Source organism: Pavona decussata, unplaced genomic scaffold (assembly GCF_977016875.1).
Source record: "Pavona decussata unplaced genomic scaffold, jaPavDecu1.1 SCAFFOLD_161, whole genome shotgun sequence".
In the NCBI taxonomy this organism is placed as follows: Eukaryota; Metazoa; Cnidaria; class Anthozoa; order Scleractinia; family Agariciidae; genus Pavona; species Pavona decussata.
Genome location: NW_028145572.1, coordinates 2,491,766 through 2,509,526, shown reverse-complemented (window position 1 = coordinate 2,509,526; position 17,761 = coordinate 2,491,766). Strand labels below are relative to the sequence as shown.

The following is a 17,761-nucleotide window of genomic DNA, read 5'->3' as shown; positions in this document are numbered from 1 at the left end:
AATTTTCAGATACACAGCAATATGTATTGATATCTCTTTATATGAAACGTTCCAGTTATGAGCCATTTTTGTTACTGTTAGCAACCAATACTGTTGGTATTAATTTTATGCAGTTTATATGCATCAAAGACACTGAATGAACTGATTAGCCTTGTCTAATCCCAAGGACTCCATAATTGTAGTAAGGAGTTAGTCTACAATTTAGATTTGTCTAATCAAAATACACAAATAAACTTTGGGCTGGGATGAAGTGCTCCCTTACAGGCACTCTTGGCCCCATAGACTCACAGAATTGATGGGTTACCATGGTAACCATGAGTCTAAACTCCCTTAGGACTAGGAACCTCTCTCAGGGTATTGTGACCTGCAGCCCTGAGGGGGAGTAGGGACCTTTTCAGGGTATTGTGACCTGCAGCCCTGAAAGGGAGTAAGGACCTCTTTTGGGGTATTGTGACTGCAGCCCCGAAGAGGATTAGGAACCTCTCCCAGGGGTTTGTGACCTGCATCCCCGGAGAGGAGGGGGCTTTGACCCCCCTTACCAAGCCAGATTAGTGATTCAGTTATTGATGGCATTTAGTTCCACTGGCCTGCTATTGGAGTACTTCATTCCCAACCCCTTACCCCACATATCATTGTTGTGTTCTTATTTCTCATGGGTTGGGAGCATTAAGTGATCATATATGGACATACTATAGCTATAGGCAGCGATTTAACGATCGAGTTGACTATGAAATACACTCAGGAAATGATTCTCACTGGTCACACAGTTAACACCACGTACCTCTACCGCTCCATCACGTCAAGGATCAGGTGGAAGACCTCACCAACAACAAACACCTGCCTAGTAAAACCCCTCTGTCCAAATGGAGTGCGATTAATGAAAGGTTTTGGGTTCAGTACCCTGAATTTGGATGCCTTGAACAAGGCCCATTATAGAGATGGGTAAGCCCCAAAGAAATTGACGGGACATGATTAACATTTCGTCCTGTATGGACAGTGATTGTTAGTAACAACGAGGTTCCTATTGGTTTGAATTGTCATACATTATCATATATACACCTTGTTCATGAGGAGAAAACACCGCGGCTACGGATTTGAGGTAATTTTTATCTGATTTCTTTTGTACATGAGGCAGTATCTGATAGTCTCTTATTAGATATAACGTGAAAACCAAGATCCCTCGTTTGCATCTTTCGGGTTTCAATCGTTTGAGTTATTCTTGATTCATATTTACCGTACCTAGTTGATAATGATAAAAAAATATTCTTTTATTAAAATTTATGAGAACTGAAATCAGCGGCAGTGGTGTAGTAATTTACTTGAAGATTCTTTCATAAACATTTGTGCTTTAAATTAAACCGTTTTGAGATAGAGAGCAATCGTGGCAAAATGTCGAATAATGCATGTAAGCAGAATTAAGGATGTGAGGATTTAACGTACTTTAAGAGTTTGTGCTGCAGAATAACTCACTCTTTCGACTCAATCAATCGTGTGCGGATCTCTTTTATACATACAGAATTAAAGATGTTTGTATGTTGAAATCTATTTCAATTCCCCAAACGAACGAAGTGATTCAAATGCAAGGCTTTTGTCTTCACTCATTTACTGAATCAGATTAAATTTCGTTTTGTCACCCACACATTTTGTGCGCAATATATGCATCTTGGTTGAATAACTTTTACTCAGTTTGCATTTTCTCTTGGCCGCCATATCAGTGAAACTAGCAAGTAACACGTACACGGTTTTAAACGGCCGTCTTCATCAAAGTTTTAATTTAAATGGTATATAAAATCTTAATAAATTGGGGCTATAAAATGTTAATGGAAATAACAAACTTCAAAGAGAATGAACAAACATTAGACGCTTCTTAATGTTCTTTAACGAGGAAAAAAAATCATTACAACAGAGATACAGTCAGCGCAACAATCAAGCAAGTTTTGACTATCCTTCAATCATCTCCCCGTTCAAACATCGTGGTATGTAAGTCTGCATAAACCCAAACCACGCTGCACATTTTCTGGCAGTTATCGTGTTCACGTTTATCCTCTTCTCGCGGGGATCTTCAAACGCCCCAACTATCAACTAGTCCTTTCACGATATAGACTCCGAGCAGTCTCTTTCTTTTCCTAACTTCTGTAGCGCGCGATTGATCGAACGAACGAGGAAACCGCGACCCGAGATAAACGCGGGTGCATGCAGAGGGATCCCCAATCCCTCTTCGTTCGCTATTCTAATTTGCATAATTTTGCCGGCGCTTTTGCTCGCGTGATCTGAGGGAAAAAGGAGGACTGCTCGCAGTCTATTCACGATACTCATTTGGGATACGGTTTCGACAAACTCTGTGCTCCATTACTGCGAAACAAGTGTGCACATGTACAGCATCGTTTTGAAATTTAAGCATGATCCATATAAATCCAGTGTGAAATTAGTCAGAAACCACGTAACTAAAAATCTTTTTTAATTGAAATTTTATTCGCGCAATGAAAGGTTAATGAATCTTCATTCGCACTAAAGAATGTTGTTTTCGATAAAACGCTATTTTAATTGGCCTTATTGAATCTTCTTTTCGATGCAAAACTCCTTAATGATTCCGCCACAAATTGAAATGTTTCATTTCCTAGCGAAACTGATTATACATTAATTTTATTGACCAATAATTTCGAGCTAATGAAAATTTATTTCCTGATAATGAAGGAAAAAAGGTCTGTCTTTAGGGCCTAATATGTGATGTTTGGAAACATTCACGGGCTCCAGATGTCAAGTGTTTGTGAATCGGTTCTGTTCTCATAATTCGTGACGTGAATTGCGAGCCGCAAGTATCGCACGCATATTCGATCTTCCTTGAGTGGGAAAGAGTTTGAATCAGAGCTTGAAACTTGGAACAAATAAAGTTCTTTTCTTCGTCTTTCGAGATATGAGATTTAATTTAGAGAAAATGACATACCAGAAACACTTTTATTTTAATGAAAATAGGCATTAGTTTCGAGGCCATTTTGAGTAGCGTACACAAATCTGCATGCTTTAGAAAGCAGCCAGCGAGTTTGGAATGTTTATTGTATTAATTTTCTTGTGAGATGGTTGGTCTAGGTTTGTGTAAAGTTTCAAGTTCATTGGGTTATTTTACACCGTGAACGGTGCTTCGTCCTTTGACCTAAATTTTCGCGGTTTTCATCGGCCCGTGACCGCACCTAGGCCGCATTTCAAACTCTCGCAATTTTCTCAAAAAATAAAATACCTTGGAACTTTAAAATATGATTTTCGAAAATAGTTAATTCAAGGGTATCTTCAGGTGAAATATCAGAAATTCGACCAAGTGGTCGCTGAAATGCAGTTCTCGATTCTTACAGGCAGCCGCTCTTAATCTTGAAAACAGTCGGGTTAGATTTATATCCGCAAGAAACCGGTGACGAAGGAGATCCTTGGTGGATGGAAATTCCAGGTAGGAAAATAAACACTGGTTTGTTGATTTTTCAGCGCAAAAACTGCATCTCGCTGATTACAGTGGCGGTTTTAAATTGAACAGATTTGACGTTGGTTTGGCTTATGCGATTTTGATGCCTTTAAACGTGATTTCTCATGCATACTACAATACTCTTCGATTGCTTTTCATCGGTGTTTGGCCAACACTAATACAGTGTAAGTTTAATCGCACGTTTTTTAGAATTTGCTGCATTTTTGGAAGGTTGTTACTTTCTTTCTGTCAGTGATGAAAAACGAGAAACAGCGTTTAAGCGTTTTGTACAAACGCGACTTATTAAAACGCAGCAGTTTTCGATGAAGAACAATTGTCGCACAATTATTTTTCTATCACAGAAATGCAGAGAGGGTATTAGCCGTTTTCGCTGTAAGCTCTACCATAAGCCCATCCTCGGAAAAAAATTGAGTGGGCGACAATAAAGAAATTTTCTCTTGGTAATATTTTCCTTGTACTGTTATTCCTGTGTGGTCATTAACGGCGTACGTTAAAAGCCAAAAATATCAGACCCGTTTGTATAGAATGACTAAAAGAAGAATCGTTAAATATTTGGTCCGTGATTGAAGGCATATAAATGCAGTGTTTTCATCGCAGGTTATGAAAAAAAAGTGGAAGTCGAAAGCTTTTCCAAAATCTAGCAATTCTCAAATGTTGAGTGACGTTCAGTTTGGGACCTGATATGTTCCGTTCCAGATTGGTGAAGATGCAAGATGGGATGCGTTTAATTTATGACGAATAATTTCTGACTCTTCTCTTGTGCCAATGGACAAAATTGCGTACAGTGGTTTAACGCTGGAAACGATGACGATTTTGCATAATGTAGAGTGCTATAAAATTTCTTTGCTTAAACATTTTCTCCCAACTAGCACCAAAACGGACACACATAGAGAGTGACTGGGAAGAATATTAATGTTGATCAGATCAGTTAGAGTATCAGTAAGGTGGAAATTGAATAAATGCTTTCTCACTCTTTCGCAAGTAGAACTCCTAGTTGCCAATGCAACTGGCTATCGTTAAAAAGTTCATTAAAATACCAGTGAACGTTTTGTTTTGATGCCTCATTGGTAAACGCCCACAAAACAAGATCCTGAAAGATAGAACGTCAGTTGGATCTTTTGAAATCGCCGGAAATTAGGAATCAGGGGAGAGGGGGAGTGGCAAGGGGGGCTACCGTTCTACCTCAAACTACTGGATGGATTTCCGATCATTCTGGGTTGTTTGTAGAAGTGTAGGTTGAGACTATTTAAATTAGTTACTCAGGTTAATGTCAAAAGAAACGCAACTGCGAATCCTCGTGAATGAAAACTGTCAACTTAGATCAGTTCTTTTTGTACTTGCTTCAAACTGAATCATTCCCCTTTTTTTGGTTGGGAGGGGGGGTGGGAGTTACTGATACCACCCCTGCGGCAAGCACTTTTTCGAACTAGGACATGACAATGATACCACCCCCGCGGTCAGTGCTTTTTCGAAGGACAAGACAATGTTAAAGAATCTGAAATGTTACCTAAAGGACATATAGGGGGCTTTAACGTGCTCTTTTTCGAAACGTTAACATTCCAAAGAACGAGATCAAGTTTGAAAATTCCAATTTTATTGGAAAATCTGAGGCGACTAACCCTAGGGTAGCCGCATATGAAGCAAGGTGACGGAAAGCAGTTAAATTAAATTAACTGCTTCAAACTTTGAAATGATTTTATCTTCTTAAAAAGTTTTTTTTTTAATAATATGATATTGTTAATATAAATCAAGAGAGGATGAAGGGTCACTTCCTGTCTTGTATAAATTGAACTGTTGCGTTTATTGGAATAATTATCAATCAACATCAATACAGCGAGTTAATCACGGAGGTCGTTTACAGGTGTAAAATCACGGATTTTGGTCTCACTCAGGACAAAGCGGAAATATTTTTCGATGTCATTTAGGATTACACGTGAAGACACAAAACAAAAGTAAAACGCTATGATACCGCTCGAATAAATAAATAAAGCTCGAGTCACATCCAGATTGGTCTCTTTTAATTTTAATTTAAATTCCGAGCATCCCCGCTCCTTTCACATGAAGTCCCGCGTCGACATGATTGATGTAACCTTTTCATCGACCAGTTTAAACTGGTTTTTTAAGCAACTTAAAAGTTGCTTTGCGACAGGGTTTTTCTTGAACGCATGTTTTAAGCCATAAGAAGGCTAAAGAAACTGAACAAAACAATCCTTTTTAAGAAACATGCATGCGTATAGTTTTGATGCGTATTTCTCAGTTCAACTGAAATTGTGCTTTTAGTTTTCGGGCCTTGTTTATGGTGATAAAGCAATGAACATATTTTGCGGAACCTCATGCCTTTTGAGTTAACTGATTTTTTCCTCAAATCGCCATAACTAAACAAGTGGAATAAGGCTCTGCAATTATTGTAAAAATAAGTAAGAACATGACGCGTAAAGTAAAGAAACCGGAAATCTTGATGGCAGCAGAGTATTATGTGTACAATGTGTTGTAGTAGCAGAAAACGTATAACACGATATGCGGTGTTCTTTCTTGCTTTCTTTCTCCTTTTATGAATGAATGAGCATCGCACTGAGACTAGGTTCTTGGCTATCAATGCAAGTCAAATGGGAGCAGCTGGCAATTTTATCACTACCTCATGGTTGATATTATTTTGCCCACAGATATCGATCTATGGATTAAAAGTGAACTGATATTTGTCAGGTCCTTTCATTTGTCAGGTCCTTTGTTGAAACGACTTTTAAGAAATCTAATTTCCCTGCGAAGGTCAACCGATCATGTAGATAATCATGTACATACTAATAATAATGATAATAATAATAATAATAATAATAATAATAATAATAATAATAATAATAATAATAATAATAATAACAATAGTAATAATAATAATAAAATAATACTTTATTTATATAGCGCGACTTCCAGCGATGGCCAATCGCGCTTTACAATTACAGCAAATAAAATTCATTACACCATACAATACTGAATAAAAAAAATTTACATTACAAACTTAGGTCTAATATTTCTAATGTACAAAATGTCTTAATGTGGTATTTAATTATACAGAAAAGCTTTTCTAAAAAGATGAGTCTTAACGATTTTTTTTAAACGTTCAAGTCGTCACAAGATCGTACATGAGATATTTCTTTTTCCAGTACTCACACACAATATTGAATGTGTTTCTCCAGGACCTATTTAACTATTGAAGCGTTTTGAGGGTCATTAAATTTTAAACCAAGAATCCCCGTTGTATTTTAAATTGTTTTAGCTTTAAAATATTTCCAACTAGAAAGCAACAGCTAGATACATTGAAAGGTGAACGGTTATTGTATGAAAAACAGCGTGACTATCCGTCTATCTCAAAAACCTTTACATTTTTCTGTAGCTTATACCCCTCGTCATATTATTACTCTTATCCTTGTTCTACCAATATAGTCTTTGTAAATAATTAATAATAAGTTGAAGGCTGGTTGGCTTTGAAAAAACTGTCCTCGGTTACCGCCTCAATCTCTGCCGATGATATGCATTTTAGACTCACCCTAGATTCGGTTATGTATTGAACTGAGAAGTTAACTTCAAACATTTTTTCAAAATTCATCCAGCCTTCAACTTCAACTTCATCACTTCCATCACCGTAAGTGCAATTATTTACAAACTGGATATATAGGTAGATCAACGGTATTAATTAAATTTGATGACATCATGTGATGAGGACTTTACAGAACGTTTTACAAACTTGAATAGATCCTGGGTTAACAGTGACTCATGCAAAATGTCTAGAATGTCAGATATAGTTACTACTGAAATAAACATCTTTCGACTTTCAAAGTCATCTAATCTGTTTGCTTTCTTACTGGAAATATTCTTTAGCTATAATTCATAACAATACACGACAACATTACCTTGAGATTCTTGGTCGGAAATTGGATGACCTCCATGAAATTTAAAATCTTGGAACCGTTTAGTCAAATTAAACAAACATGCAATTATACATTATACGTAAATATGAGAAAAGATCATTTACAGAACTGAGGACAACATATCTTATGTAAACGATCGAATGCCATTCCCAGACTCCGATTATCTCTCTTCATCGTTTCTGAAGGGGCCAAGAAACCATTGCTCCAACGCGTTACTTAACTTCTTCTTTAATGTCAAATATCCTTAAAAGGGGTATCGAGTGGTCTCTGCGAGCATTTGCGAGCATGCGAGCAGTGTGTTTATTTTTGCGAGCACGAGCAGTTGACAATTTTTTTTTGCGAGCAGCGAGCACTTTAGAAAATACAGATGGCGAGCAGCGAACACTTCGAGTACTTCGTAAGTTTTCCGCTAGCCGGAATTCTTCTTTTATTTAAAATAGGATACGTTGTCAGCGTTGTTTTGCGCCAAGTAATAGAACAATAGTTATAGGCTGAACTCAGTTGAAGAAAGACTGAAGCCAGAGGTAAGGATGTTTCAATCTTTTTGTGTTAACCATATCATAATTGATTTATCGTTTATATATGTATAAAAAATAACTACAACGGAGGATTAACGAAATTTCGAGCAATCGAGCACATGTTAACGAGAATGCGAGGATGCGAGCAATTGCAAAAATTTTGCGAGCACGAGCAAGTGAGCACCCGTTTAATTATTTCCAGCAATTCGCAGAGAGGCCAAATTTTGCGAGCACTTTTAAATTGAATGAGACCATTCGATACCCCTCTTAGATTAAAGAAAACAGGCGATGCGGTGAACGTTGCAATAATCGATGCGAATGCAATAATCGATACGGTTGCTAGAGAAATAAACAAGGAAAATACAAGTTACTAAAACAAAAGGAAGAACCAAAAGACAAGAGCATAGAAATAACAAAATAAGCAGAAATGACGAGCTAAAAACAATTACAAACGTTATATGGCCTTTAAACGGACAAACGAAGCGATGTGGAAAAAAAAAACGCAAAACCCTAAACGGTATTCTAAACCACAAAACGAGAATGAACAAAAAAGCAAAGACGCGAATTTATACTAATGAAGTAAGGAACAATAGACGAAGTTATGCAGAAAAAAACTAACAGAATAATAATGACAACGACATGCAAGCGTGACACACAAAAAATTTTCCAAAAAAACAAAAGAGTTCGTTAAAGAAAAATGCCGCCGTAACATCTGGCTCCCCTAAGAGTTTGACCGGCAGAAAACTCTTACAGACAAATTCTCTTAACAAGACAGTTCTCAGTTCTCTGAAATTTCTCAGTTCTTTGAAATCAACATGGCTCCACTGGCTGGGATTCAAACACCCGGTCCAAACGTCTTTCTCAAGTATCAGGATAAGCTTGTCAACTGGGCGATCAAGGAAAGTTGCTCCTGTGGTAACCTTGACAGACCGTACATATCCTTCTTCGTTAGGGTAAGTGTGGACAATACGGGCCAAAGGCCAATGGTTCCGTGCTACACGGTCATCAAAGATCAGGACCAGGTCTCCCTTTTCAAAGTTTCTCTTGGGACGATTCCATTTTGATCTTTGCTGAAGGCTTTGAACGTATTCTCTTCTTCATCTCGACCAAAATACGCTCGCAAGGTACTGGACCCTCTTCCATCTTTTGCGCAGATAAACATCTTCTTTCTGGAAGTTACCAGGATGGGGTAGTACGACTTTAGACTTCATCGTCAGGATGTGATTCGGTGTTAGTGGGTCTAGACCTCCTGTGTCACTGGAAGGAGTGGTGAGAGGTCTGCTGTTTATGATACACTCTACTTCTGCCTCAGAGTTCGAAACGATTCGTCGTCCAGGTTACAACTATGTTCTCGCATTAAGGTGATAAGGATTGAGCGGACTGAGCGTATTTGTCATTTCCAGACGCCGCCCATACGCGACGCGGACGGTGGGTTTTGCTTCCATTGCACCCAATCAGCTTTGAATTCCGTACATAAACTTCTCTGGATTGCGTTGTTGTCCATCTCTGATAACGCTCTTTGCAATTCTTTCTCTGCTCCAGTAATATGTGCTCCTTGATCGGATCTGATTTCACGCACAGGCTCTCTTCTTGCTATAAAACGTCGCAAGGCATTTAGAAAGGAATCTGGTTCCAGGCAGTTCGCCGTCTCTATATGCACAGCTCGACTAGATAAACAGGTAAATAACGCACCATAACGCTTCAATTCCTTTCGTCCCTCTTTGATGTAGAATGGGCCAAAGTAGTCGACGTCACAGTAAGTGAATGGAGGTGCTGAGGCAATCCTTTCTTTGGGAAGATGGGCCATCCTTTGCTCACCAACTACACCACGAAGCCGCCGACAAGTCACGCATTTGGAAATGAAGTGCCTCACAACGGAATTGGCGTTTATGATCCAATATTGACTTCTTAGTATGCCTAAAGTGATGCCGCGACCAGAATGCGCAACCTTCTCATGTGCATCTCTAATGATCAGATCTACCACGAAGCTCTTCTTGAGGAGGATGATGGGATACTTAAAATTATCGGGAAAGACTTGCGATCTGCTGAATCTGCCTCCGACGCGCAACAGGCCGTTCTGGTCAAGAAAAGGATCAAGACGATATAACGTACTGGTTTTCTTGATTTCCGCTTTCTTGACTCTCACGAGGTCACTATTCTTCTGACGCTCTCCTCCTTGAATCTTGCGCAGTGCTTCATATTCTTAAGGAAACGCACATCCTTGTGCCAACTTGAGTATGATTTCTTCGGCGCGTTGTAATTCCTCAACTTTCATGGGTTGGCTGATCAATTTTTCTGCTCTGTGTGTTTCCAACGGCGTTTGCACATGAGCTAAAAACTGCTTGAGGCGAAGTATCCGGGCCACGCATCGTATCATGCGGTTCCAATTTGAGAAACGCGCGAACCTGGTCAAGATTTCCTCCTTTTCATCAGAAACGGTGGCATGTGTTACAACTTTCTTCACTTCAGGATCATCGGCAAAGACTGCGTCTAAATCGCAAGGAAACTTAGGCCATTCACTCTCGGGATGCCACAAAAAATCTGGACCTCTGACCCATCGATGTCGTTTAGTTATCTGATTGCCTTCCAAATCGATGCGTCATCAGCCGGATTATTTTCGGAGTCCACATGCCTCCATTGGATAGGATCTGTCTCATCTCGAATTCCGTGCACTCGATTTGCCACAAACACGTGAAAACGCTTCGTTTCGTTTCGAATGTACTTCAACACGTTTTCCAGGTTTTCCTCTGAGCACATCCATTGGACCTATGGCCACCTTGGTAACATGCAAAGCACAAGTCTTTGTTCTTGAGGAACTTTCTTCTCTAGATCTCTTGCAAGGTCTTCTTTAAGTACTCTTTACAGTCATCAAGGTCATGAGTCTTTCCACACATCTTACACGAGTTGGCTAGGCCAAGCCCTTTAGCCTCGGGTGTGGCAGTTGTCGCCGTCGCGTGACTGGATACATGACTAATCGCGCGTGAACGGTCTCTGATTTTCGGCTTGTGAGCGTTTTTCCCCTTGTTAAGACGACCAGGGCGATCTGAGATATCTTGGCGATTAAGCACTTCTCGTGAATACACAGGATCCATTGCAATTCCTGCCTCAGTCTTGACAAATTCCACAAAGTTAGCAAACGTGGGAGTGGTATTTCTCGTCGTTCGGAGCTTACTTGCTTCTCTGCGCCATCTGTCTTGAAGTGACAGTGGAAGCTTTTTAACCATAGTCTGAATGTTGTGGGGATGATCCAAAGTCGAGAGAATCTTAAGTTGGGAAATCGCACTCCGACACTGAGTAACATAAGGCCAGTCTTTAATCTTCTTAATGTAAGAGTTCGAGATTTTGCACGGATCTCAATACTTCTCTACCAAAAGCTTCATAGCCTCGGTATAACCATTTTGTCCGTCCAGGTGGAGGCATCCTTTAATCAGCTCTTTCGGTTCTCCTTCCACGTACTGCTCCAAATAACGTAGGTGGACATCGTTTGACTTCAGTTTACTCTCAATTTGCGACTCAAAGGTCCTGACAAACGTGAAGAAATCGAGGGGGTTGCCGGTGAACTTGGAAATGGTTAATGTAGGCAGAAGGGTCTGCTGTTGCTGTTCAGCCAAGAGCTCTGTTAATCTGTTTTGTTGGCTGAGAACTTCTCGGAAGCCTTTGGGAATGTTCTGGTTTTTACTACGCCTTACTTTGAACTCTGGAGCCAACGGGTTCGGCCATGAGCATTGCGCTGCAGCTGGTTCTAATTGCACAGACGAGTAATACGGGAGAGGCACGGGCGGTGGATTCGAGCGCGGAAGCGGATTGACCTGTGGATCCTGCATGGCTGTTGGCGGTGGATGAACGGTTGCCTCAGACAACTTTCTCTCAAAGCTAGAACCACGGTCTTGAAATTCAGCATACGCCCTTTCGCGCGCTTGAGCCACTGCTACTGCTCTTCCAGGTGTAACCGCTCTTTTCTCTAATTCTTGTCTTTTCTCTAACATCGCAAATTTCGCCCTGAGTTCGGCAGTCTTGGCTCTTTCTTTCGCCCGACCAGAGGCAATTGATGACTTAGTCGACGATCCTTTTGTGAGGCGAGACGAGCCAGTAAGATTTGAACAATTTGATCGGCTATCCAAGCTGTTTTCTTTTTTCTCCGTTGCGGAAGAAATCCACCGTTCTGTTTGTTCGATAAAATCAATCATCTCGGTGCTTTGTTGAACGTAACAGTCACTAGCTGCGTTGACATCTTCATCGTTTTCAAGGTCATCCATAAGGGCTGCGACCACCGTCTTCAACTCTTCGCTGGTGGTGCGAAACGCGGATAACTCGTTTTCAACAGAATTTACATCGTCCGTATTTGCAGTCTTCTCAGTAATTCGCTCAATCAGCTGTTTAACCTTTCGTAGCAGCGAATAACAATCCATCCATCGAAGTCGAGTGACATAGGCCGATCCTTTCTCTAAGCGTCGCTCTGGCCTCGCACTTTGAACTGTACCAGCAGTAATCTCCTTCGACTGATGCTCGTCCTCGTAAGTTTGTCCGTAACGGCTCCCAACTTCCATTAAAATCAAATTTAATGTTTCAACGAATGATGGGGCCAAAAAACCATTGCTCCAACGCGTTACTTAAGTTCTTCTTTAATGTCAAATATCCTTAGATTAAAGGAAACAGGCGACAATCGATGCGAATGAAATAATCGATACGGTTGCTAGAGAAATAAACAAGGAAAATACAAGTTACTACAGCAAAAGGACGAACCAAAATACAAGAACATAGAAATAACAAAATAAGCAGAAATGATGAGCTAAAAAAATACTTACAAACTGGTTATATGGCCTTTAAACGGACAAACGAAGCGATGTAGAAAAAAAAACGCAAAACCCTAAACTTTATTCTAAACCACAAAACGAGAATGAACAAAAAAGCAAAGACGCGAATTTATACTAATGAAGTAAGGAACAACAGACGAAGTTATGCAGAAAAAACTAAGAGAATAATAATGAGAACGACATGCAAGCGTGACACACAAAAAATGTTCCAAAAAACAAGAGTTCGTTAAAGAAGAATGCCGCCGCAACAGTTTCTTTTTTTTTTTTTTTTTTATTTTGAATGTATTGCGATGCGTGAAAATTATGGTTAAAACTCTAAATTGCTTCTTGTTTCATTTATGATTTGTGGCCAGCACTCCAAAAGTGTGGCTTTCAGTGGCAAAGCGACGCCATACCAAGAAAAATAGGCTATTTCAGCAATTTCTCCCCTGTAAGTTAGCCAAAATATAGGCCTCTACAGAAAACGTTTGGGATACTGGTTATGAAGGGTATTACCAAGGGCATACAAATGTCTCTTTTCCTCACGGGTTCACATGATTATCACACAAAATATGGAAATTTTGGAACATCGTGAGGGTTAAGAGCATTCGTAATGACCACTTTGAAGAGCCATGAACTGAAAAGTTTTAAGGACGGTGCCTACTAATACCGAAGTTTTTTTGTGCAGTTTATAACTTTGCGGGAAAAGTAGATCTTAGCAAGGGCTATTGGAATCCAAAAAGAAAATTGGGGGTAACCACGCATTTTTCAGAGATAATTAAACATTAATATCTCTAAAAACGCCAAAATATAAAGCAATGTATGTATGTATGTATTTTTTCCTAAATTGAAGCTTAGGCCCAGTTTAGACGCCGAACTTTTCATGAGCCGAACTTAATTCAAATTAAGGTCGGCCCAAATCACGAAAATCCCGCCTTTTGATTCAGACGCCGCACTTAATTAGCCGAACTTAATTTACTTGAAGCAAAACCAATCGAAATGTCAGCGTTGTTTTTTATTTTTTTTATTTTTTTGATTTGAAATACGTTATAATAATTTATGCATTAGGTTCGGCTCATGAAAAGTTCGGCGTCTGAATCAAAGCCGTTCCAAAGCCGAAATTCCCGTCTGAGCCAGGCGGGAAGAACGGCTGAGCCGTTCCAAATTGAAACAGCCGTTCTCAATTGATTCAGACGCCGAACTTTTCATGTACTTAATTCGAGGTATTAGGTTCGGCTCATGAAAAGTTCGGCGTCTGAACCGGGCCTTAATTATCTCTGAAAAATGCATGGTTACCCCCAATTTGTTTTTGAGATACCAAAAGCATTTGGTAAGTTCTGCCCTCTCCGTATAGTTTTAAACCGCGCAAAAATATTCCTGTGTTAGTAGGCACCACCCATAGCCGAACCCGAGTATCTCGCGATGCGCAGAACGTATGCGCAGTAACAATAGTAGGCACCGTCCTTAATGTATAATAAGATTAATGTCCTCTCGTTCATTAACGTTTGCAGGTGTGACACGATGAGTTAATGCATAACAGCCTCTGGCCTTCAATACTTTCGGCATCCGTACGAGAATGTACCACATTCATCTACTGTTGCCATTATTTCACTTTTCACTGGTTTTTTGTCAACCGAAACGATTCTACCAAAAAGGGAATGTCACTCTTGGCGTTCTTCAGGCACTTCACATAAAAGACGCAGAGGACCAGTGCGTTGAAATGTACACCTATAGCCTTGGGAGCACAGAGGCCATCACTTTTGCAATCGAGAAAATAAATAATGACCCGAACTTGCTACCAAATGTGACGCTGGGTTTTGACATTCGAGATTACTGCGATTCACCAGTACTAGCCATGAAAGCGGCGACCCACTTTGTCAAGACCAATTACCTCAACAAATTGATCGAAGAACAAAAAGATAAGGCTGCACAATTAAAAAGTCTTAAAATGAATCTCACTTCTCCCGTTTCTGCGGTTTTCGGTTGTGCAGATTCAACCAGCAGCATACTAGTTTCCAGTTTACTTCAAGTTGATGGCATTCCCTTGATAAGTCATGCTGCAACTAGCGAAGAGCTAAGTTCACCTTACTATGACACGTTCTTTCGCACCATACCACCCGACAGTGAGCAAGCTAAAGCCATGGTGGACATTATAGAGTACTATAGATGGAGGTACATCGCGGCGGTGGCCGTTGATCATTCATACGGACGGTATGGCTTGCGTGCTTTGGAACGCGAAGCGTATGATCGGAAGACGTTCTGTATTGCTTTTTCAGAGTACTTTACACGGTCTGGGTACAAAGGGAAAATAAAAGCAATCGTGAGGAAGCTCAGAGAGGCTAATAACATTAAAGTTGTTGTTCTTTGGAGCAATTTTGAACCAGCGAAACGGTTTTTAAAAGAAGCGAATGACCAAGGCTTAGAAGGACGAGCATTTCTCATGAGCGAAGGTGTTGCATTTGTCAATCCGCATGTGTGGGGAGAGAGCGCTGCGATCCCACTGACCCCACTGGTGAAGGCTTCCAATCGCGAGCTTAGCTTCCTCTTAATGTTTGCAATTGCATTGTGTTTCGTACTCACAATGCTCCATATTGCTAAGCCCGCAACAACTCTTTGCTGCATCCTTTATCCCTGGAGGTATTTCACCAACACAGCCTGCGTGTCTATCCTCTTCCTCAAGACAAACCGCCTTGTCCGTGCATTTCAAACTGACATCATCCCCAACTGGTTCAAGCGCTACATCGTGGACCGCAAACGCCAGTTTCTCGTGGTTCTCGCACTCAACATCGTTGAAGTCATTCTCACAGTGCTGTGGCTAGCCTTAGATCCTCCATACCAGCACCAGGAGATACGCCCACGAACACACGTATTCAATACCTGCTTGCCATTCAGGACAACTTTGGGGAAAGTGCTTAGAGCGGTCATGTTCACCTATTTCATATTCCTTTCCCTCTTGTGCGCTATCTATGCCTTCAAAGCCAGACGACTCCCCGAAAATTTCAACGAGACAAGATACATTGGTCTGGCCATGTACGTGCTTCTGATCTCGTGGGCAGTTTATTTTCCAATGGATTCGTCCCTGGAGGGATTTTACACAACCATAGTGGCCTGCATCACTGCCCTAGTCACTGCATATGGCCTGCTACTGTGTGTATTTGCACCAAAAATCTTTGTGATCTTGTTTCATCCAGAGCAGAACACAAATGAATCCATGAAAGCTGAAATCGGGCAATTTACAAATGTCAACATGTCCTCAAAAGTCCTTAACAGGATGGTGCGACCAGCTTATACAAATGAAACCAGTCTCAACGGTCAAGCTTAACGGCTAAATCTGCGAGGGAGATAAGTATCTAATACACGAGATATACAATTTATATAATGGTACCCATTTCCCCCCTTGGTGTGAAGAAAATAAGTAAAAAAAAAGTCACCTTTCATGAGTGAAGAGAAGAGGCGGTGCGGACTAAAAAAACTGGTTTCCGTAAGAAGCTTAACGCTGAAAAGAGAAGTTTAGTAATTTTAGTGATCATATGAAAATACCGTGGGCAACGATTCAACGATCGAGTAGGCTTTGAGTGCACTGCAGCCGGTGATTCTCACCGGTCACACAGTCAAGAAACCAGGCCTTAGTTTGAAGGTATACCGTTGATTAAGACATATTAGTTCTTTGTCCCTCGTCAAATAGTGAATTTAAACGTTATCACTATTGGAAGTGAAAGAGATCAACTGAGAATAGTGAAATCATTTATCGTACTCAACTTAGTGTAGGGTTTCCTACTTTTACTCTTTAGAAAAATCGATTAAAGGGAGTTGTTTTAATCTTATTTAAAACTTATAGAGGGCTATTTTGTAATGAGAGGATTTTATGATATTTGCTATAATTTGCTTTGCTGATAAAAATATAAAAACCAACGTAGAAAATATTAAGTTCCTTAGTTTCAAGGTCAATAAACCGTAAACATAACCTGTTCTTGTAATTTAGGCGTAAAGTGTTTCTATAGGATCATAACTGTAATAGGTGTCCAAGCTGTAAGTCAACCTGCTAGAAACTGTTATCCACCTGTGTAACTTTTGAAAGTAATTAATGTTTCAGAGTAAGGTTAGGTTTCGTCCAACAGACTTTCAGAAATAATTGTTGTATTCTGTAATCTGATTCGTTGGAAAATGATGTAACTCGAATCGCTGTTCTTTGTAAGATTTTCCTTGGTTACGTTACATCCTTGATTACGTCCTCGGTTATAGTCTTGGTATTAAACCCTACGTTGGAGCCAAGTTCTGTGTGGTTTTACTGTCTCAGAGATATTCGCTTGCCGTAAGAGATTTCGGTTCTTCTCGCAGCCAGCGAGTGTTCCTCAGCAAAAAGGCCTTTACCCAAGTGATTTTAAAGAGTTTCCCCGGGCGTCCGTATTTCCGTTTGTGAACGCAAAATCATGTTTTCACAATTTTCATAAAATCACTAAAACACTAACCAATGTATAGTAACTGATGGGTCCCAAATGAGATTAAAACAACGGCCATGAAACCAAGGAAAAAAACTTAAGAACTGAATAGTTGAAAAAATGGCTTTGGAAAAAACATCCAAAATTCCTAAAAGCTCATCAAAAGCTAATCTATGTGCTGCTGATAATTCACGTGTGTCCTATAACCCGGTGGATTCGTCTCTGGAGGGATTTTGCAATATCAAAGTGGCCTGCACAACTGCCTTGGTCACTTCACATGGCGTGGACTATTTGTGGGACCTTACCTCACCAGGGCTGCAAATTCATGGACGCTTTACAGTCGGACATTTGACATTTGACAAACCAGTTAGGATGTCCTCCAAATTCCATCAGATGAGGGTAAAGTCCATCAGATGAGGGTACGACCCATTGATGGAATTAAAAACAGTATTGACTGTCACTCTTGGTGCCGACTGAATCAACGGGGGATGCCGAGAATCTCATAAACAAAACAAGTCTTTATGCAATGGAAGAGGCAGTACAAGCACTCAGCACGCAAGAAAAATTTGAAGGTCCTGGGTGCACCTTTCGTAGCTGCCCTTGGGTTGCTTCCACG

At 40.2% G+C, this 17,761-nt stretch overlaps 2 protein-coding genes across 2 annotated transcripts; one reads left to right on the top strand and one right to left on the bottom strand.

Annotated features, from left to right (window-relative positions):
• The first annotated feature begins 3,402 nt into the window (after positions 1-3,402).
• LOC146464759 (extracellular calcium-sensing receptor-like) lies at positions 3,403-17,656 on the top strand. The gene is made up of 3 exons (XM_085129596.1): positions 3,403-3,439; positions 14,218-16,843; positions 17,544-17,656. Exon 2 carries the CDS (start codon positions 14,283-14,285, stop codon positions 16,026-16,028), a length of 1,746 nt encoding a protein of 581 aa, XP_084985722.1. The 5' UTR covers positions 3,403-3,439; positions 14,218-14,282; the 3' UTR covers positions 16,029-16,843; positions 17,544-17,656.
• LOC146464760 (uncharacterized) lies at positions 9,307-10,570 on the bottom strand. The gene is made up of 2 exons (XM_085129597.1): positions 10,546-10,570; positions 9,307-10,115 (listed from the first exon to the last, which is right to left on the bottom strand). The coding sequence occupies exons 1-2, from the start codon at positions 10,568-10,570 to the stop codon at positions 9,307-9,309; spliced, it is 834 nt and encodes a 277-aa protein (XP_084985723.1).
• Positions 17,657-17,761: the final 105 nt, after the last annotated feature.